General features: G+C 49.2%; 1 protein-coding gene across 2 annotated transcripts in view; it reads left to right on the top strand.

The window, feature by feature from the left end:
• Positions 1 to 23,328, top strand: part of GAK (cyclin G associated kinase) — a 182,330-nt gene that overhangs the window by 111,249 nt on the left and 47,753 nt on the right. For both annotated transcript variants that reach the window (XM_073547940.1, XM_073547947.1), the window contains 3 exons: positions 5,449 to 5,528; positions 5,884 to 6,077; positions 6,781 to 6,918. In XM_073547940.1, the coding sequence (XP_073404041.1) occupies positions 5,449 to 5,528; positions 5,884 to 6,077; positions 6,781 to 6,918 (412 nt within the window). The remainder of the gene's footprint in view (positions 1 to 5,448; positions 5,529 to 5,883; positions 6,078 to 6,780; positions 6,919 to 23,328) is intronic.

The following is a 23,328-nucleotide window of genomic DNA, read 5'->3' as shown; positions in this document are numbered from 1 at the left end:
CTGCGATTAACCACACCTTCGAAATATCTGACTCCCCTGCGAAATCCTCAGATCAGGAGGTTTCGTTCAGACGGGCAGAAACACCATCCAGGGTATTCGCCTTCCACTCTGAGTTTGGCAAGATCCTTGCCAGGGAAAGAGAAAATCCGTCCAGGCGATTTCAAAGAGGGAAGCGTCTCGGCGTGCTGTATCCGTTGGCTAAAGAGCTCACTGACAACTGGTCTGCTTCCCCGTCAGTGGACGCACCCGTGTCCAGACTTTCTAATAACACGGTTCTCCCGCTTTCAGGTGTAGCGTCACTAAAGGATTCTAATGATAGAATTATAGAATCCTTGGCAAAGTCAGCATTCGCGGCGGCTGCAGCGGCGCTATGTCCAGTCTTTTCCTCATCTTGGGTGGCAAAGGCCATAGCCACTTGGGCAGAGGATCTCCGTAAGGGCATCCTAGATAAGGCCCAACCAGAGCAATTGACCGATCTGGCCAACCAGATTTCCCATGCAGGGGATTATCTGCTTTCTGCTTCCTTGGATGCCGTGTCTCGCGCTGTTCAGGCGTCAAGCAACGTTGTGGCAATCCGACGTACAATTTTGCTCAAGGCTTGGCAGGCGGACTTGTCTTCTAAAAAGTCTCTTACCAATCTGCCTTTTCAGGGAGCGCGTCTCTTTGGGTCCAAGCTGGACCAGATTATTAAGGACGCCACTGGAGGCACGAGTTCTCTCCTCCCTCAGTCCAAACCTCGCAGACCCCCGCCAAGGCGTCAGTTTCGGCCCTTTCGGGATTACCGCCACTTCAATACGGCAGAGAACTTCTCTAACCAACAAAGACCACAGGTACGCCAGGATAGAAAGACGGTGTCCTTCAGACCCACTCCCTCCTGGCGATCTCACTCCTCCCAGGGCAGACCCTCCAGGTCCAGATCTGGACGGTCCACGTCAGCATGACTGTCAACAAACTCCCGAGGGTCCCTCCCAATTGGGAGGTCGACTCCGTTTCTTCAGGGATACCTGGCTGGCCTCAGTAGAGGACGCTTGGGTCAGGGAGCTTGTATCTTCAGGGTACAAGATAGAGTTCATTTCTCGTCCACGGGATCGCTTCTTCGAGTCCCGTCCTCCAAAAGATCCAGCCTTTGTTCCGGGGTTCTTGCATCCATCGTCTCTCTCCTCAGTTCCGGGGTGATTGTGCCCGTTCCCGAATCAGAACATTTCACAGGGTTTTATTCAAACCTGTTCGTGGTGCCGAACAAAGGCGGGACAGTTCGCCCCATCTTGGACCTCAAATTACTCAACAGGAGAGCCCGACTGCGTCATTTCCGAATGGAGTTTCTTCGGTTAATCGCTTCCATGGAGACGCAGGAGTTCATGTGTTCAATAGACATTCAAGATGCCTATCTACATGTTCCCATATTCTCCGGGCATCAGAAATTCCTGCGATTCGCCAGGAACATTACCAATTTTGTGCACTGCCGTTCGGTCTTGCCACTGCACCCACAGTATTTACAGAGATCATGGCGGCGTTGATGGCCTGGTGGAGAATCAGAGGTCTCGTTCTTTTTCCGTACCTCAACGACATTCTGATCAAAGCTCCATCCTTTCGTCAAGCTCGCCGAAGTCTTACCTGACCAATTTCGGGTGGCTCATCAACGAAAAGAAGTCCTGTCTTGTCCCGACACAACGTCTTGTGTTTCTGGGTCTATTGTTCAACACTCGTCGATCGAGGGTTTTTCTCCCTCAAGAGAAAATTGGCTCCCTGCAACGGGATGTACGATCGCGGCAGCTCATGAGACTTCCATCTCTCCGGACAACCATGAAAGTCCTGGGAAAGATGGTGGCGGCAACAGAGGCGGTCCCCTTTGCCCAATTTCACTCCAGACCTCTCCAACTCGCCATCCTATCCCGGTGGAACAGGTCTGTCCTTTCCCTGGATCGCCCATTTCGTCTTTCAAACCGTGTCAAGCAGTCCCTCAATTGGTGGCTGACGTCTCCTCTCAGCTCCCTAGGACGGTCATTTCTCCCCTTTCACTGGCAAAGTGTGACAACGGATGCCAGCCTCCTCGGCTGGGGGGGCAGTGTTCCGCAATCACACTGTTCAGGGTCGTTGGTCAACTCAGGAGTCGGCCCTGCCATTCAACGTCCTCGAGATACGAGCGATTTATCTGTCTCCCGTTCACTGGGAGAGACTTCTCAGGGGACTGCCTATCCGGATTCAGATAGACAATGCCGTGGTGGTGGCATATGTCACACGCCAGGGAGGGACGCGGAGTGTCTCAGCCCTGGCAGAAATGTCCAAGATTCTTCATTGGGCGGAGGCTTCAGTCCCGGCAATATCCGCGGTACACATTCCCGGCGTGGACAATTGGGCCGCCGATTTCTCAGCCGCGAGGATCTCGCGGCGGGAGAGTGGTCCCTACATCCGGAAGTATTTCTTCAGCTTGCCGTTGTGGGGAACCCCGGACGTAGATCTGCTAGCTTCTCGCCTCAACAGGAAAGTTCCACAGTTAGTATCCAGGGCTCGAGATCCTCTCGCGGTGGGCGCCGACGCTCTGGCCATTCCTTGGTCGCAGTTCGAGCTCCCCTACCGGTTTCCTCCCCTGCCTCTTCTTCCCAGGCTGCTGAAGAAAATCAAGGAGGAAGGAATTTCAGTCGTCCTCTTCGTCCCGAATTGGCCCAGTAGTGATTGGTTCGCGGACATCGCCAACTTTCTTGCGGACGCCCTCTGGAAGCTTCCAGACTGAGCAGATCTGCTGTCTCAAGGTCCGATTTGCCAGCCCAATTCTCGGCCGCTCAATTTAATGGCGTGGCTGTTGAGGCCGAGGTTTTGCAATGATCAGGATTTTCCGATAGAGTTATTCATACCATGATCCAAGCCAGGAAGCCATCGTCTTCCAAGATTTATTGCCGTTGTTGGAAGAACTATTTCACTTGGTGCGAGATCAGTGACATTCCGCCCATGTGTTTTTTCGTTCCCTTCTGTCCTGGCGTTCCTTCAAACGGGGCTGGATGCGGTTCTTGCCCTCAGCTCTTTAAAGGGTCAAGTGTCGGCGCTGTCCATTTTATTTCGGAAGACGTTGGCTCCCGTCCTCAGGTTAAAACCTTCCGTCAAGGTGTGGCTCACACGGTTCCTCCGTACCGAGCGCCCGTAGATCCATGGGATCTTAATCTGGTTCTCGAGGTTCTGCAAGGTCCTTCCTTTAAACCTCTCAGGGATGTTTCCCTTTCTCTCCTTTCGTGGAAAGTAGCCTTTCTGGCAGCCATCACCTCCATCCGGCGCGCGTCGGGATTGGCGGCCCTCTCTTGCCGCTCTCTTGGTATTCTACCAGGGCAAGGTAGTTCTGTGACCTCCGCCCTCTTTCCTTCCTAAGGTAGTGTCCACTTTCCACCTGAATGAGGACATTGTTCTCCCGTCCTTTTGTCCGGGTCCAGCTCACCCTCGGGAGCGGTCCTTGAACAAGCTGGACTTGGTCAGGGCGATGAATGTCTACCTAACTAGGATGACTTCTTGCGGAAGACAGATTCTTTCTTCATCATTCCAGATGGGGCGCGGAAAGGTCACCCGGCCTCCAAAGCTACTATTGCTCGCTGGATCAGATCGGCAATTTTGGAGGCCTACCGGGTCAAACAACGAGTGGTCCCTCTGGGAATTAGAGCGCACTCTGTCCGGGCAGTGGGTGCCTCCTAGGCGGTACGTCACAGAGCTTCCGCACTGCAGCTTTGCGAAGCTGCAACCTGGTCATCGGTTCACACGTTTGTAAAATTCTACAAGGTCCATACCTCCGCTTCGGCGGATGCCAGCCTAGGTAGAAGGATCCTGCAGGCTGCGGTAGTGAGTCCGCTGGCCTGATGGAAGTTTGTTTTTCCCACCCCAGGGACTGCTTTGGGACGTCCCATGGTCTCTGTGTCCCCCAATAAGGCGAACGAGAAAACAGGATTTTTGGGTTGCTTACCGTAAAATCTGTTTCTCGGAGCCTTCATTGGGGGACACAGCACCCTCCCATGTTCTACAACTCCTGTTATTATGTTGGTTGGTTTGAGTTGTCTGTTCTGGTTTCAATCTATTCTGTTACTTCTCCTACTGCTTTCTCACTAACTGAGGAACTTCCTGCCGGTCGGTGGGGTGTACACTGCGGAGGAGGAGCTAACCTTTTTTGTGCATAGTGTCAGCCTCCTAGTGGCGGCAGCATACACCCATGGTCTCTGTGTCCCCCAATGAAGGCTCAGAGAAACAGATTTTACGGTAAGCAACCCCAAAATCCTGTTTTTTTTAATTTACCAAATGGCTGCAATGAAACAAGGAGTGAAAAATTTAAAGGGGTCGGAATACTTTCTGTACCCACTGTAGGTTTTACTGTGACTCACTGCACGATATCTGAGAAAACGTAATTTGAATAGCCTGCTGGGGACCATAGAGAGTGACCTAACTAATCCCAAAGGCGTCTCTGGCTGGTATCTCTCTACTCCATTACAGTTGATTGCCAGGTCTTTTCCTATGTACAAATATGGGAGAGACCTGTGAATCAGCTCGAGTGGGGCAAGGCTTCCTAATCTGGTTTCTCTGCAATCCCATGGCGCAATCGTTCAGCCAATCTCTGAATAATGTTATCTGTCATTTTCACAGCATAGATTTGACAGGCTCCATTTAAATGTTTTTGGTGAAGGTCTGAATCCAAGCACCCTTCTTATCAGAACTACGAAGGTGCAATACACCTGCTAACTGGAATGTGACTGTACTATGATACCAAGCACATCCACTGCCAAATGTATGTCACTGTGCCTGTGAAAATGGGACATGGTTACTGTTAGTGAGGTGTTATCCAAGCAGGCTCGAGTGCTGATAGAGCATCTTCTGCGTGATCTGATACCATGTGTGAGTCTCCATGGCTGCATGTCTCATGGCTGTTCGACAGCTGCAACACATGCGGTGATTGCCTGTTTGTTAGACAATCCCTACATGTGCTGCGGTTGTCGAACAGCCGCGGCACTCACAAATGGTATTAGAGCACGCCGAAGATGCTCTATTAGCACTCGAGCATGCTCGGATAACTTTATCCAAGCACGCTCGCTTATCACTAATGGTTACTCCAGGTCCCTATAGTTTAGCTGATTAGTAGGGATATTGGGAGTCCAGCTCATCCCAATCTGATATTTATGGCTTATTTTTAAGGTAGGCCATCAGTCCCTTAAAAAAAACAAACCTTTAAATCGCCTACAGAAATCCAGGTATTATTGACTGTGCTGGTTTAAAATTAAAACGAGACAAATTCCCAATGATTTTCTATAATTATTTTCACAATACAGTTGAAATTATTATTCTCCAAAAACATACTGATAGGGAATCTAGATTGTGAGCCCCATCGGGGACAGTGATGATAATGTGTGCAAACTGTAAAGCGCTGCAGAATATGTTAGCGCTATATAAAAATAAAGATGATTATTATTATAATTTCTCTTTTAGATGACTTCAATGAAGATGTTCCAGATACAGTTTCATACTGGATTTGTACCTCGAAATGCCACAACTGTGAAGTTTGCAAAGTATGTAGTTTAATCCGCTATGGAAATGAACACCTAAGCTCTTACGAGGAGTTGGGTGCATTGTGAAAGTGGGGCAGCTGTGTTCTGCTAAGAGTCATGTACCGCTTAAATATTTCCTATATTAACTTTGTTCATGTCCTCCTGACCCTTCTCTCTGCAGATTGCCTCATTTCCTGTTATTTTGTTCGTTCTAGTGCCCAAAGCACTGTCTACGTGTGCATATTTTCAGACCTGTACTATTGTGTTATTCTTAGAGTAGGACAAGTCACTACATTTATCTGCAGAAGCAGTGACAAAACAGAGAAATATGATAAAGGCAGAGCTTTTCTCAATTTCCTCCTCACCATCATTGTAGGTATGATCTGGATGCCTGTGACATACAAGAAAAATACCCTGATTTATTTCAAGTGAATTTGGAGGTGGATGTCTCTCCACGTGACAGGCCGGCAAACATCACTCCACCCTGGGAAAATCTTAACACCAAGCGGTTGACTCCTAAGATTCTCTTTTCAAGCCGAGAAGAACAACAGGAAATGCTGTCTAAATTTGGTAACCTTTTCACTTGAGCTTTAGGTTGGGAACTTAAGGGAGGGAGGGACATTTGTGATGGTCATAAAGCACAATCTTGATGCCTAGATTTGTTAAGATCTCTGAAAGAAATTCTCAGATATTGAATTTGTAGAATTGATTTTCTGGTCATCGTTTAACAAGTTATCCCTTTGCTACATTAATCACCTATCCACAGTGTAGATTCTTAGTGGTCTGACTGCTAGGACACCCATCAGTCCAGAAACTGGAACTACCCAAGTCGCCCTTGTGCGAATAGCATGACCACCACTGCAGTCACTTTTATGCTATACTACCATCAGAGTCTCTTAAAAATGAATGGAGCAATAGTCATGCTCACGCTCTGCGATGTCATTCACACAGGTCTTTGGGACCCTCGTTGTCTTAATTACTCTTGTTCCCAGCAATCCCCCAGCGGTCATATATTTATCGTCTCTCCTGTACATAGGTGATAAATATATTTAATGGGACAGCCCCTTTAATGCATTAATACAAACAGACCTCGTAGGACTTTTAGCACCGTGCTGGACATTTTCTATTTCACTACTCATTACTTTTTACTCGCATCACTTTTTGCAATTTCTGTATGTTGAAATGACCTACCAGTATCTGAAAAGTACACAGGCCCAAATCTGTGAGTAAGCAATGTTTTAATGTTCTAAAGTTGTGTATTTGTGCTTTCCAGGAAAACCTGAGTTGCCCCGACAGCCGGGGTCCACTGCACAGTATGAAGCGGAAATCTCCCCAGCAGAACATTCTCCAGAGCCACCAAGCTCCGATGAACAGAAACAGAGCAACTTTTTTCAAACTCTCGATTGGCAAGGTACCTCTGAGTACAACAGCTCTATTGTCGTAGGTGACAAGTCTGGTGAAAGTCATTCTGACTATTGTATATAACGTACAACAGGTTTTGCTTTGGTTTAACCCCTTAGCACATAATCACATAAATGTACATCATCAGCACTCAAGGGCCCGTGTATAGAGGAGGCTAATAAGCGGAGCTCTCGCCACATGCTGCCATCATCTGTGTCTAACAGGAAGTGTCAACCGTTTAAATGCTGCTGTCAGTTGCCGGTGCTTGCACACTGGTTCACATCAGCACTTCATGTCACGATTGCAGGGCACCAATGCTTAGCCCAGGCAGCTGTGGAGGCTTGCTGAAGGTATCTGGTTCACCATTGAAGCTTAGCCACCGGTTGACCTTCATCAGAGACCACAATTTCCATTATATGCTGCAATACTGTTGTATTACACTATACAGCATAAGCAACCAGACTATCATAGGTTGCATTGGAGAATTAAAAATAAGGTGAACAATTTTAAAAAAAATTTTAAGAATGAAATAAAAATCAATTCAACCCTTTTTTCCTCACGTTAAAACTTCTGAAATAAAAAAAATATAATTTCCTCCATGTCCGTTATACCAAAATATAAAATTAACACACGGTTAACTAAATTTTTCATTTACTATACCTTTCTAAAAAATATGCCTTCAAAACTGGTCAAAATGTCGTATCAGTTGGTATCAATAAAACTCGGGCCACAAAAAACAAGCCCTCACAGCTCCATCGTTGGTAAAAATAAAAAGGTTGCACGTCTTAAAAGATGGCGACACAAACCAAAATTTATTTCTTTTATACGTTTTTTTTCTCTTATTAACTTCTGAATTATTTTGACCTGATGAATAAAAAATATATACTAAGTTCATTATGCGTCCTAATCATACTGAGCTGGAGAATCGTGCTGCCAGGTCATTTTTTTCAAATCGTAAACACTGTTAAAACAAAACCTAAAAAACCATTACTCTGTCGCCTTATTGGGGGACACAGAACCGTGGGTGTTATGCTGCTGTCCACTAGGAGGCGACACTATGCATAATCTGAAAAAGATTAACTTTGGCTCCTCCTCTGCAGTATACACCCCTGGACGGCGTCAGCCTTCTCCAGTTTTTGCTTAGTGTCGCAGGAGGCACACCTAAGATTTTTTTTTTACTCCGTCTTTTTCCTGGATTTTTTTCCGAAGGACTACAGATGAAGAAAAGAGGGTCTCCAGCGAGACTCCCGGCATGGCTCCCTCCTCGGTCCCCTATTAGGGGTACCCGGTTGAGGTCGAGGTGGCTATTCCCCATGTCGCTCCCTCACCAGTCCCTCGGGTACTGGTTCGAGGTCGAGACCCCCCCCCCCTTCCTTAGTTCCGTCCGGGTCGAGGTCGAGGCGACGATGAAACCCCCTGTTGGTGACAGTAAGCACCCTCCCTAATCCCCCTCTGGGGGTATTAGGTTGAGACCACCGCAGGTAGGGCCTGTACCAGGCACCAGGTACCCCAGTCCACCTGTGGGCTCCTTTTGGAACCGGGGGAGGTGCAGCGAGGCACGGCACTTATCAGAGACCGGGCTCCCTGCGCCCCGGTCTCTGCAGCAATGGCTCCCCAAGGGACCCTCCACAGGGCCCCAGTCACATATATGGCCCCACCGCCAGCCCTCCTTTCATTCTGGGGGGGGTCTGGTTTAAATCCGACCCCCCCCCGCGGACGACCGCGCCGTCCTGGAGCCCTGCTGGGCAGGAGACCTCAAATTTAGGCCGCGGCTTCGGCCTAGCCGAAGTCGCCGCCCCATTCCCGCCCCCCGGATGACGAAAATGACACTGCAGTGTCATAGAAGGGGCGGATCAAGGCAGGAGGGGCGCGCTTTTACATGGCACAGTGCGCCCTTTTCCAGCTCTCCGCCCCCTTCCCTCTCCACCTCAGAATCCGGTGGCCATCTTGCTGCACCTGGAAGAACGCAGCACATCAGTCTCCGGGGGGGCACAGGACGTGGGACTTATCAGCGCTGGACCTAAGGGGGAGCGCCGGTGGGGTAAGATCACAGCTGGGTCCTTGGTACTCAGCTGTGAATTCCTATATCATATAGCGCTCTCCTACTCCTTTCCTCTGCGTAGATACCCCTGTCGGGCCTCCACTAATCAGCCTAGGTACTATGTCGGACTCAAGGAAAAGAACCAGGCAAGACTGCTTTTATGCAGTCTGCACAGCCTGCAAGGCCACTCTCCCCAGCGGCAGCACGTACCCGCGCTGCCGGGATTGTACTCAAAACCGTAATCGTTCCCCCCGCAGGGACAACACACGTGCGGCACAGAGGCCGGACAGGAACTGGCAATCAAAGGCAAGCCAGGCAAAACCTAAAGGAGGAAAACCTCAGACTTTTCCCTCATCCTGACTCATGCCCTCTGGAAAACACCTCACTTGTAGGCGGACGACTGCTACTCTTTCAGCAGGTCTGGCTGCCTATTACAGAAGACAAGTGGTGGGTCAAGGAAATAGTGTCTTCAGGATACAAAATAGAGTTTACTACCAGCCCACCGCACAGGTTTTTTCCCTCTGTCCCTCCAAAATCCCCGCTCAAAGCTCAGGCCTTCCGTCAAGCGGTTTCTTCCCTCCTGCGAGCAGGAGTCATAGTGCCAGTCCCAGCAGAAGAGCGCTTCCGAGGGTTCTACTCCAACCTGTTCGTGGTGCCCAAGAAGGGAGGCAGCGTCCGACCCATACTAGACCTCAAGCAACTCAACAAGTACGTCCGAGTTCGTCACTTCCGCATGGAATCCCTCTGGTCAATCGTTGCGTCTATGGAAAAAGGAGAATATCTTGCCTCCATAGACATACAGGACGCATACCTGCATATACCGATTGCTCCCGCCCATCAGAGGTTTCTCAGATTCGCAATCAACCAAGACCATTACCAGTTTGTGGCCCTCCCGTTCAGTCTCGCCATGGCTCCCAGAACATTTACAAAGGTCATGGCAGCTACCATGGACATTCTGCACTCCAGAGGCATAGTAGTCGTTCCATACCTGGACGACCTTCTCATCAAGGCCCCCACCCTCAAGGACTGCGTGGTCAACGTCTCGATCACGATCGACACTGACGCGCCTGGGATGGTTAGTCAATTTACAGAAGTCCTCGACTACCCCGAGTCAGTCTCTGACCTTCCTGGGGATGCTATTCGACACCTCCAAGGGTCTGGTGATCCTCCCCAGGGACAAGGCACTGGCTCTCTGTCTGGGAGTTCACACACTCCTCCCCAAGTCCCCCAGATCTCTCCGGTATGCCATGAGAGTACTTGGCAGGATGGCAGCAGCAATGGAGGTGGTACCATTTGCCCAGTTTCACCTCAGACCCCTTCAACTGGCCATCCTCAAGTCCTGGGACAGGAATCCGTTCTCCCTCGACAGGGAGTTCCAGTTATCAGAAAACACCAGGAGGTCCCTGCTCTGGTGGCTCAAGCCAACCTCGCTTGCAATGGGAAAATCCTTTCTCTCCGGTCAATGGAAGGTTTTGACCACCGACGCAAGCCCTTATGGGTTGGGGCGCGGTGCACCTACATCACAGAGCGCAAGGCAGGTGGTCACCAAGGGAATCGACCATGTCCATCAACATCCTGGAAATTTGGGCCATCTTCCTGGCGTTGAAAGCCTTCCATCACTTGCTGGCAGACTCTCATATCAGAGTACAGTCGGACAATGCCACGGCAGTGGCATACGTGAACCATCAAGGCGGCACCCGCAGCATCCAGGCGATGACCGAAGTAACGCGTATCCTACAATGGGCGGAGGCTGCAAGGTCGGTACTCTCCGCTGTCCACATTCCGGGTGTGGACAACTGGGAAGCCGACTATCTCAGCCGACAAGGAATGGACTCGGGGGAATGGTCTCTCCATCCCGAAGTCTTCTGTCAGATCTGTCATTGTTGGGGGACCCGGACGTGGATCTGATGGCATCCCATCTCAATGCCAAGGTTCCCAATTTCATGGCTAGGACGCGCGATCCGCGGTCGCTCGGAGCAGATGCCCTGGTTCAGGACTGTACCCAGTTCCAGCTTCTGTACATTTTTCCACCCCTCCCCCTGATCTCCAGAGTCCTGAGGAAGATCAAACAAGAGGGTGTTCCCACCATTCTGTTCGCTCCAGACTGGCCCAGGCGTACATGGTACGGCAACGTCGTACAACTCACAGCAGACGCTCCCTGGCGTCTCCCCACACATCCCGACCTCCTGTCACAAGACCCGTTCTTCCACCAGAACTCAGGGGCTCTCAATTTGACGGCGTGGCCATTGAGACCTGGGTTTTGACCCAAGCAGGTTTTTCACCGGACGTTGTTGAAACCATGATCAGGGCTCGAAAGCCAACTTCAGCCAGGATTTACTATCGTACCTGGAAGGTTTTCTTCACATGGTGCGACTCTCGTGGGCAGATTCCACTTCCCTATTCTCTTCCAAAGGTCCTCGGTTTCCTTCAGTCAGGCCTGGACGCCGGGCTCTCCCTGGGCTCGCTGAAGAGCCAGGTGTCAGCGCTTTCAGTGCTCTTTCAGAGGCGTATTGCTAACAAGCCGCAAGTGAAGACCTTTCTCCAAGGGGTTTCCCGATTGGTTCCCCCCTGCAAACGTCCGTTGGAGACGTGGGACCTCAACCTGGTCTTGACAGCACTACAGTCACCTCCTTTTGAACCCCTTAGGGTGGTCTCTCTCCGCTTTCTATCACAGAAAGTGGTTTTCCTGGTGGCAATCACCTCGCTACGCAGGGTGTCTGAACTTTCAGCTCTTTCCTGCAGACAACTCTTCCTGGTTTTTCATCAGTACAAGGTGGTTCTCCGTACAGTACCATCCTTCCTTCCGAAGGTCGTGTCCAGCTTCCACCTCAATGAGGAAATATCACTACCGTCTCTTTGCCCAGCTCCCGTTCATAGGGTAGAGAAGGCTCTGCATACGCTTGACCTTGTCAGGGCATTGCGTATTTACGTGTCTAGGACTGCTCCCTTCCGGAAGTCTGATTCACCTTTCCTTCTTCCAGAAGGCGTTCGCAAGGGCCTACCGGCTTCCAAAGCCACCCTTGCTAGGTGGATCAAGTCCACCATTCAAGAGGCTTACCGCCTCAACAATTCTCCCCTTCCGGCCGGTATCACAGCACACTCTACGCGGGCGGTAGGGGCCTCTTGGGCCATTCGGCATTAAGCCTCAGCACATCAAGTGTGTAAGGCAGCCACTTGGACTAGCCTGCACACATTTACAAAACACTACAGAGTGCATACCCAGTCCTCAGTGGATGCGAGCCTGGGTAGACGGGTCCTGCAGGCGGCAGTACCCCAAGTCTAGGGGACTGTCAGCACAATATTCGTCCACTGCTTCCCACCCAGGGACTGCTTTGGGACGTCCCACGGTTCTGTGTCCCTCAATAAGGCGACAGAGTAAAGGAGATTTTTGTGTACTCACCGTAAAATCTCTTTCTCTTAGCCTTTAATTGGGGGACACAGCTCCCACCCTGTTGCCTTTGCGGGCCGTTGTTACGGTTGGGTTCTCATATTGTTGTTTGAGCCTGTTTATAGTAGCCTTTTTTTACAGGCATGGTTATGTTTCTGGTATATTCCTCCTAATGCTTTTGCACAAAACCGGAGAAGGCTGACGCCGTCCAGGGGTGTATACTGCAGAGGAGGAGCCAAAGTTAATCTTTTTCAGATTATGCATAGTGTCGCCTCCTAGTGGACAGCAGCATAACACCCACAGTTCTGTGTCCCCCAATTAAAGGCTAAGAGAAAGAGATTTTACCGTGAGTACACAAAAATCTCCTTTTCATCACCCCACTTTTAAATAAACTGTATGGTAAAATGAATGGTGTCATAAAAATTATAACTCATCCTCCAAAAAAATAACTTCTCATATGACTCGAAAGAAAAATAAAGGTATGGCTCATGGAAGAACGTTAGATGGAGAGGCGTTAAATTATATATTTCCTTTTGTATGTAACATGCATAATCTTGTACCAAGAAAAAGGAAAAGGATTTCGTCCAGCACACAAACACGGTAAGGGAAAAAAAAAACAAAAACCTTTAATGGGACATGTCAAGCCATATTTAAAAAGTAGATACACACCTGACGCGTTTCTGGCGCGATAAATGCACCCTTAGTCATAGAATGCAGACATGGCAATGCAGTCAAACATATATAGGGAAAACGAACCAATCAAACATTTGCACGCTTAATTGCATTAGTGATGCTCGACGAGTGTACTGTACCGACGTAACAATCAGTTGATCACAATAGAAAAACTATTAAAATATATAGAATAAATCATTTCTAAAAATTAATCCCTTTTGGGTATTTGGTGTCTAGTTGTAAATTCCAAAAGGCTGCCATGATGATGAGCTGTTTTTGTCTATCACCTCGGCGGGCAGAGCTCAAAACACTTTGGAATCCAAAAAACCGCAAGGTGAGTGGTGTCACCTTTGTGGACTTTGACAAAATGCTTTGATGCTCCTGACTAGGAACCATTTTTGTTATTAATGTTTGATAAATGCTCTGCTATTCTTTTTTTCAATTTACGAGTCGTGCACCCGATATATTTTAAATGTCAGGAAAGACCGCAGATACAATATATTACATATTTTGTGTCGCAATTGATGAAAGTTGTAGTATTGTGAATTGTACTCAAAGCCAAACAGATTGATTTTGTTTTATCCAATGCATGTGCACAAACATTACAGCTATTGCCGACACATTTATGGAAACCTATTGCAGATAGCCACTTCCTATTTAATGTTGTTGGGTTGCTTGATAAGGCTGGGCGATAAAGAATTACCCAGGGTGAGACCCCTCCGGGCCACAGATCTACAACTATTACCTGTAATTTCATGTAGGATGTCATCCTGATTAGTGACAGGTAAATACTTTTTTACAATAGATTTAATTTCACTCAACTGTGGACTATATGGAGTTGAGAACGTGACCATAGATTGCGTATTATCCTGAGACAGAGAGTACTTGTAATTGGATGAAAAGGATCTAGGTTTTTTGGATAACTTATTGAAAGCATGTTTGATGTCACGATTAGTGTAACCCCTTTCAATCAAGCACTTGCTGGTGACGTTTTTTTTTTTTTTTAAGAAATAGTTGTTTTCTTTTGTAGAACAAATCAGTTTGGCACGGTTGAATTCCCTGTATGGTATGGATCATATATTATGGTGGGAAGATGAAGATAGCAGTACTGTGTTGCCTGAAAGGTCTTTCCTGTAAAGGGACACTGTAACTTTATTTGTGGCAGAATTACCTATGACATAAATATCTAAAAAGAGATTTTCAGTAGTAGTAATGCTTACAGTAAATTTCAGATTCAATTCATTAGAATTGAGGTAGACATTGAATTCGTCCACATCGGATAGGCCACCCTGCCATACAAGCAAATTGTCGTCCACATATTTCCCAAACCAAATTGGCATTGTAAAAATTGGGGCTAAAGTTAGGGTTGGGGTTGGGGCTAAAGTTAGGATTATGGTTACGATTGGGAGGTTAGGGTTGGGATTAGGGTTATGGTTAGGGTTGAGATTAGGGTTAGGGATGTGTTGGGGTTAGGGTTGGAGTTAGAATTGGGGGGTTTCCACTGTTTAGGCACATCAGGGGCTCTCCAAATGCGACATGTCATCTGATCTCAATTCTAGCCAATTTTGCACTGAAAAGTCAAACTGCTCTCCTTTTCTTCTGATCTCTGCCAAGTGCCCAAACAGTGGTTTACCCCCACATATGGGGTATCTGCAAACTCAGGACAGATTGCACAACTTTTGGGGTACAATTTCTCATGTTACCCTTGGGAAAATAAAAAATTGGTGGCAATTAATCATTTTTGTGAAAAAAATGATTTTTTATTTTTACTGCTCTAAATTATAAACTTCTGTGAAGCACTTGGGGGTTCAAGTGCTCACCACACATCTAGATAAGTTTCTTATGGGGTCTACTTTCCAAAATAGTGTTACTTGTGGGGGGTTTCCACTGTTTAGGCACATCAGGGGCTCTCCAAATGCGACATGGCGTCCGATCTCAATTCCTGCTAATTTTGCATTGAAAAGTCAAACGGTGCTCCTTCCCTTCCGAGCTCTGCCATGCGCCCAAACAGTGGTTTGCCTGCATATATGGGGTATCGGCTTACTCGGGACAAATTGTACAACAACTTTTGGGGTCCAATTTCTCCTGTTATCCTTGATAAAATAAAACAAATTATATCTGAAGTAAATTTTTTGTGAAAAAAAGTTAAATGTTCTTTACTCTGTCGCCTAATTGGGGGACACAGAACCTTGGGTGTTATGCTGCTGTCCACTAGGAGGCGACACTATGCATAATCTGAAAAAAGATTAACTTTGGCTCCTCCTCTGCAGTATACACCCCTGGACGGCGTCAGCCTTCTCCAGTTTTTGCTTAGTGTCGCAAGGAGGCACACCTTTTTTCTTCCGTTTTTTTCCTTTTTTCACGGAAATACAGATGAAGAAAAGTGGGTCTCCAGCGAGACTCCCGGCATGGCTCCCTCCTCGGTCCCCTATTAGGGGTACCCGGTTGAGGTTGAGGTGGTTTTTTTCCCCATGTCGCTCCCTCCCCAGTCCCTCGGGTCCTGGTTCGAGGTCGAGACCCCCCTCCTTCCCCAACACCCTTAAGGGGTCTGGGTTGAGGTCGAGGCGAGGATGAAGACCCCCTGACGGTGACAGACGCACCCTCCCTAATCCGCCGCAGGGGGTATTAGGTTGAGACGCCTCAGGTAGGGTCGGAGATCAGGCAGCATTCCGCAGCTTCCAGGGACCCCAGGCCGGCTGAGGGATCCTGTGGGGGCCGGGGGAGGGTGCGGACTGGATGGCACAGCAGAAACAGGGCTTTTGCTGCGTCCCTGTCTCTGCAGCAGCAGCGGCTCCATAGCCCTTCAGGGGCCCCCCATACAAAAACCGCTACCCCTGCTACCCCCACCGCTATCCAGTCGACCGTTCTGGGGGGGTCTGGTACAAATCCGCCCCCCCCCGGACTACCGCGCCGCTCTGGAGCCCTCCTGGGCATCAGGCTTCAAATTTAGACCGCGGCTTCGGCCTAGCTGAAGCCGCCGCCTTTTCCCCGCCCCCCCGGATGACCAAAATGACACACTGGAGTGTCATAGAAGGGGCGGATTGAGGCAGAAAGGGCGCGTTTTTACACAGCCCAGCGCGCCCTTTTCAGCTCTCCGCCCCCTCCTCCCTCTCCTCAGAGCCCCGGTGGCCATTTTTTCTGGATGAGATCCAGGAGAGAAGCATCACAGCGGTCTCCGGGGGGCACAGAACTTGGATCTGTCGGCGCTGGACCTAGGGGCACACCGGTGGGGTAAGCTCACAGCTGGGTTCTCATTACTCAGCTGTGAATCTATACTTCCTATAAGGCTTTCTGTGGGTTCCCTCTGCGTAGCCACCCCTGTACGATCCCTTATAGCCAGCCTCTGTGCACTATGCCGGGCTCAAGGAAGAGAACCAGGCAGGAATGTTTCTATGCATTCTGCACAGCCTGCAAAGCCGGGTCTGCATCCAGAACTCTGGGTCAGAACCCCAGGGAGTCCCTACTGACGCTTCAGTGTCACAGGCCATGCCGGAATGGGCAACTCAGATGTCTCAGTCTATGTCACAGTCCATAGACAACCTAACTGCTACATTGCTGCAAGCTCTGCAGAGTCGGACCCCGGCTATGGACGGTACACAGCAAACGGACAGCTTGTCTCAGGAACATGCTGCTTCTGACTCTCACAGACGTAAGCGGACTCACAGGTCTCGATCACCTGAGTCGCACTATAGCACAAGGTCGTTCCCCTCTAGGGAGAGACAGCGTCATTCCAGGTCTCCTGGGCAGTCCCCTGCCACAGACAGACAGTGCAATTTACCACAGGGATCCCCCACCACATAAGACCCCCGCCCCAGGTCGCCCTCCAGGGATCACCTTAGTGAGGCACAGGATTCGGAGGGCATCTGTGACTCCGACTCAGATAATGAAACGGTCAGGTCCGTGGTACCTTCTCCCCCTAGCAATACAGCGCTAGTTGAGGACATAATTTCTTCTATTCATCGGGTGCTAAAAATTCCAGAGTCGCCCCCGGAAGTCCCAAAACATAGGATTTGCTTCGAAAGTGTTCAAAAACCACCTAAGGTCTTCCCTAATCACGATGAGTTTGAGAAAATACTTACCAAACAGTTTGCGCAGCCTGACAAAAAATTCGCTAATCGCAAATATCTGGAAGCGAAGTACCCTTTCCCACAGGAAGACACCAAACAATGGGCAGATCCACCTGAAGTGGACCCTCCGGTTTCTAGGCTAGCAGCGCAGACTTTACTCTCTCTGCCGGATAGCTCAACCCTCAGGGACGCAGCAGACCGGCAAGTAGAACGCATGGCTCGTTCTATTTTCGAAGCGGCAGGCGCCTCTCTGGGCCCTGCGTTTGCTTCAGTTTGGGCAGCCAAGGCCATCCTAGCTTGGGCCAAAAGACTACAGGAGGGTCTTCAGGCTTCAAATCCTGAACTCTCGGACCAAGCGGTCCAGATGGCAGTGGTAGCAGACTACATGATTCATGCAGCCCTGGATTCCGCCAGAGGTGTAGCGGGAATAGCATCAAACGCCATCACGATCCGACGCATCCTCTGGCTGCGAGAATGGAAAGCGGATGCGGCCTCAAAGAAGTCCCTCACGCGACTTCCGTATTCTACTGGTAGACTTTTCGGCGAAAAGTTGGACACCATGATAGCCAATGCCACCGGGGGTAAGAGTACCTCTCTCCCTCAACTAAAACCGAAACGCACGTTCAAACGAAGAAACCAGACGCGATTCCGATCCTTTCGGAATTCCTCGGGCTGGTCCGTTTCGCGCCCAGTGCAAAACCGCAACCGTTCTCCACGCAGAGACAACCCACGGACGCAGCAGCGACCGGACAGGGCTTGGCAGTCGAAAGCAGGCCAAGCGAAACCCAAGGGAGGAAAACCTCAGAACTTCACTTCATCATGACTCGAGACCTCCGTAAGACACCCCACCAGTAGGCGGCCGACTTTTACTCTTTCAGCAAGTCTGGCTGCCTATTACAGAAGACAGGTGGGTCAGGGAAATAGTGTCTTCCGGATACAAGATAGAGTTCACTTCCGTTCCACCGAACCGATTCTTCCTTTCTGTTCCTCCAACACCACCAGAAAAGGCTCGTGTCTTCCACCAAGCGGTTTCCTCTCTCCTTCAATCAGGAGTTGTGGTGCCGGTTCCCGCGAACGAGAGATTCCGAGGATTCTACTCAAATTTGTTTGTAGTCCCCAAGAAAGGAGGCGGCGTCCGACCCATACTGGACCTAAAACAGCTCAACAATTACGTACGGGTCCGTCATTTCCGCATGGAGTCCCTCCGGTCCATCGTTGCATCCATGGAGCAGGGAGAATTCCTCGCCTCCATAGACATACAGGATGCGTATCTCCACATACCAATTGCTCCCGCCCACCAAAGGTTTCTCAGGTTCGCGGTCAACCAAAACCACTACCAGTTTGTCGCCCTTCCGTTCGGACTCGCCACGGCTCCAAGAACGTTCACCAAAGTCATGGCGGCCACCATGGACGTCCTGCACTCAAGAGGCATTCTAGTCGTCCCGTACCTGGACGACCTCCTCGTCAAGTCTCCCACTTTCAAAGACTGCGAGGTCAGTGTCTCAATCACTCTAGACACTCTGAGTCGCCTGGGATGGCTAGTCAACCTACAGAAATCGTCGACCATCCCAACTCGGACTCTAACATTCCTGGGAATGGTATTCGACACCACCAGGGGCCTGGTGCTCCTTCCCAAGGACAAGACACTGGCCATCCGTCTGGGAGTTCGCACACTCCTTCGCAGTCCTCCTCGATCTCTCCGGTTTGCCATGAGAATCCTCGGCAGGATGGCAGCAGCAATAGAGGCAGTGCCATTTGCCCAGTTTCACCTCAGGGTCCTTCAGCTAGCCATACTCAGATCTTGGGACAGGAACCCCTTCTCCCTCGACAGGGAGTTCATGTTGACGTCATCGACCAGGAGGTCCCTGCACTGGTGGCTCAAACCAACCTCGCTTACACGAGGGAAGCCATTCCTCTCAGGACAATGGAAGATCCTGACTACCGATGCAAGCCTGACAGGCTGGGGGGCGGTACACCTACATCACAGGGCACAGGGCAAGTGGTCACCGAGGGAAGTGCCATTGCCCATCAATGTTCTGGAAATCAGGGCCATTCTCTTGGCACTGAGAGCCTTTCATCACTTGCTTGCAGCCTCGCACATACGGATACAGTCGGACAATGCCACGGCTGTGGCATACGTGAATCACCAAGGCGGGACCCGCAGCGCCCAGGCAATGAGAGAAGTGGCTCATATCCTCCGCTGGGCGGAAGACACAAGGTCGGTTCTTTCTGCGGTACACATTCCGGGTGTAGAAAACTGGGAAGCCGACTTCCTCAGCAGGCAAGGAATGGACTCGGGGGAGTGGTCTCTCCATCCCGAGATTTTTTACCAGATCTGTCAACGATGGGGAACCCCGGATGTGGACCTAATGGCATCCCATCTCAATGCCAAGGTTCCCAATTTCATGGCCAGGACACACGACCCGCGGTCGCTCGGAGCGGATGCCCTGGTCCAGGACTGGTCCCAGTTCCGACTCCTGTACATTTTTCCACCCCTCCCCCTAATAGCCAGGGTCGTGAGGAAGGTCAAGCAAGAGGGAGTTCCGACCATCCTCATCGCGCCAGACTGGCCCAGACGTACTTGGTACGCCGACATCGTCCAACTTACGGCAGACGCCCCCTGGCGTCTACCCGACCGCCACGACCTTCTGTCTCAAGGTCCGTTCTTCCACCAGAATTCAGGGGCCCTCAATTTGACGGCATGGCCCTTGAAACATGGATTCTAACCCAGGCAGGTTTTTCACCGGCAGTCATTGCAACTATGATCAGGGCAAAGAAGCCTGCCTCTGCCAAGCTCTATTATCGTACCTGGAGAGCCTTCTTTTCTTGGTGCGAATCTCATGGACAAGTCCCACTCCCTTATTACCTCCCGAAGGTACTAGGTTTTCTTCAATCGGGCCTAGATGCCAAGCTATCCTTAAGTTCGCTTAAGAGTCAGGTGTCGGCGCTTTCAGTCCTTTTTCAAAAGCGCATTGCTATTAAACCGCAAGTAAGGACTTTCATCCAGGGAGTTTCCCGATTGGTTCCTCCCTACAAACGTCCGATGGATACGTGGGACCTCAATCTGGTCCTGACAGCATTGCAAGCTCCACCCTTCGAACCTCTTAGAGAAGTTCCACTCTCCATTCTGTCTCAGAAAGTGGTTTTTCTAGTGGCTATCACCTCGTTACGCAGAGTGTCGGAATTGTCAGCACTTTCCTGCAGACGACCTTTCCTAGCCTTTCACCAGGACAAGGTGGTTCTCCGCACGGTACCATCCTTCCTTCCGAAGGTTGTGTCCAACTTTCACCTTAACGAAGAGATTTCACTGCCTTCCCTTTGCCCGGTTCCGGTACATAGAGTGGAGAAGGCTCTGCATACGCTTGACCTAGTCAGGGCATTGCGGATTTACGTGTCCAGGACTGCACCTTTCCGGAAATCCGATTCCCTCTTCATTCTTACGGAAGGTAGTCGCAAGGGGTTGCCGGCTTCCAAGGCTACCCTTGCCAGGTGGATCAAGTCCACCATACATGAGGCCTACCGACTTAACAGTTCCCCTCTTCCGGCCGGTATCACGGCACACTCTACACGGGCAGTAGGGGCCTCCTGGGCCATTCGACATCAGGCTTCGGCACAACAAGTGTGCAAGGCGGCCACTTGGACTAGCCTACACACGTTTACGAAACACTACAGTGTTCATACCCAGTCCTCAGCGGATGCGAGCCTGGGTAGACTGGTTCTGCAGGCGGCAGTACCCCAAGTCTAGGGGACTGTCGGCACAATATTCGTCCACTGCTTCCCACCCAGGGACTGCTTTGGGACGTCCCAAGGTTCTGTGTCCCCCAATTAGGCGACAGAGTAAAGGAGATTTTTGTGTACTCACCGTAAAATCTCTTTCTCTTAGCCTTTAATTGGGGGACACAGCTCCCACCCTGTTGCCCTTACGGGCCGTTGTTTCCTGTTGAGTTCTCATATTGTTCTTGAGCTCGTACATAGTAGCCTTCTTACAGGCATGGTTATGTTATTTGGTTACGTTCCTCCTTATGCTTTGGCACAAAACTGGAGAAGGCTGACGCCGTCCAGGGGTGTATACTGCAGAGGAGGAGCCAAAGTTAATCTTTTTTCAGATTATGCATAGTGTCGCCTCCTAGTGGACAGCAGCATAACACCCAAGGTTCTGTGTCCCCCAATTAAAGGCTAAGAGAAAGAGATTTTACGGTGAGTACACAAAATCTCCTTTTTTTTTTTAACATTACAAAAATTCTGAAGCACCTGAGGGGTTAATAAACTTCTTGAATGTGGCTTTGAGCACCATCAGGGTTGCAGTTTTTTAGAATTGTCACTTTTGGGTATTTTCTATCATATAGACCCCTCAAATTGACTTCAAATGTGATGTGGTCACTAAAAAAAAAATGGTGTTGTAAAAATGAGAAATCGCTGGTCAACTTTTAACCCTTATACGGTAACTTCCTAACAAAAAAAAATGTTGGTTCCAAAATTGTGCTGATGTAAAGTAAACATGTGGGAAATGTTACTTATTAAGTATTTTGTGTGATATATCTATTTGATTTAAGGGCATGAAGTTTTCAAAATCTTCGTGAAATTTCATTTTTTTTTTTCAAAGAAAAAAGCAAGTCATATCAAAGAAATGTTACCACTGTCATGAAGTACAATATGTCACGAGAAAACAATGTCACAATCACCGTTCCGGAGTTATTACCTCATAAAGAGACAGTAGTCAGAATTGTAAGAATTGACCTGATCATTAACATGCAAACCATCCTTGGAGGTAAAGGGGTTATTTACTGCAACACACCAACGGGGCATTAAAAACGCTAGGACATTCAAGACATCCTGCAAACAATCTGTGTTGCTATGGGTATGGGCCCCAAATCCTCCTCTAACTCATCCCAAATGTGCTCTATAAGGTTTAAATCAGGTGATTGGCTTGGCCATTGCAACAGGCAAACATTTTTCTTTATTAGCCAATTTTTTTTACTCAATATGATGTGTGTTTAGGATCATTGTTTTGCTGGAATTTTCAGCCCGTGCCCACTTTGGTTTTACCATTCCAGTAGATTCTCTAGTTTATCCTTGTATATGGTAGCATGATATTTTCATCAATTCTATGCAGCAGGCCAATGGCAGATGCAGAAAAGCAGCCCCAAACCATGACATTTCCACCACGTTTCACTGTAGGTGTTTGGTAACTTACATTTGGGCTGTGTGGCTTCTTGACTGGAACTCGTGGATTGAACCCTACTACTCTTTGTCGTCACCCCACAGATTGGCGACTCACTTTGACCCCATATTCTATGTTCATTTTGTGCAAAATCTGTACAGCACTTCTATGGACGTCAGATACTGACTTTTTCTTAAGAATGTGATCAACTTTGGAGGATGTTATCCGTGGTCGTCCACTTCTCGGTTTGTCATCTGTTCCATAACCTCCTTTTTCTTTATTATATGTGAGCAGGTGTTGTGCTTTTGCCTGACTTCACTCTCAGAATAATAAGTTTCCTGACATCTTGTGATAAATGTCTTTGTCTTTGCCATGTTTTAGTCGAAAATCGACGCAAGAAACAAATATAAAAAATGTAGGCTAACTTCGACTACCCTTGATGATAAAATATGCAAAACATTTGGCACAGCAAATGTTGAAAACTAACCCATAAAGGGATAAAACCATGTCAAACACAGTTTTCATCCTAATAGCTGACAACAATTTGCTTCCAGTTTACTAAAACCACTGGAAAATGGCATCACAACAACCAGACAGAATCACGCTTAAAAAAAAAATAAATAAAATGCAAAACTGTGGATCGTTATTGTATACGGCCTGAGGCTCCAATATAGCCTCCAATATATGGCCAGAGGCCCCCTGCATAGCCTCCAGTATATGGACTGAGCCCCCCTTCAAAGCTTCTGGGATATGGCCTGAGGGCCCCCACTGCATAGCCTCTGAGATATGGCCTGAGGGCCCCCACTGCATAGCCTCCGACATACGGCTTGAGGCCCCCACTTCAAAGCCTCTGGGATATGGCCTGAGGGCCCCCACCGCATAGCCTACGGCCTGAGGCCCCCCTGCATAGCCTTCGGTATACGGCCTGCATAGCCCCACTATATACATGCAAACATTCCATACACACATAAAAAAAGCAAGCAAAACACCACCATATACTCACCTCACTCCCTTTCCCTCGGTGCTCTGCTCTAGTCTCTGGTCCATTGATATTCTGCTCAGCTGACATGATGAAGTGATGTTATATTTCT

The sequence above is a fragment of the Dendrobates tinctorius genome, unplaced genomic scaffold, assembly GCF_039654945.1.
Source record: "Dendrobates tinctorius isolate UK_male_01 unplaced genomic scaffold, ASM3965494v1 ptg000011l, whole genome shotgun sequence".
NCBI classification, from domain to species: Eukaryota; Metazoa; Chordata; class Amphibia; order Anura; family Dendrobatidae; genus Dendrobates; species Dendrobates tinctorius.
Note: the sequence above shows the minus strand (reverse complement) of the source record. Positions and strands in the feature narration are given on the sequence as shown.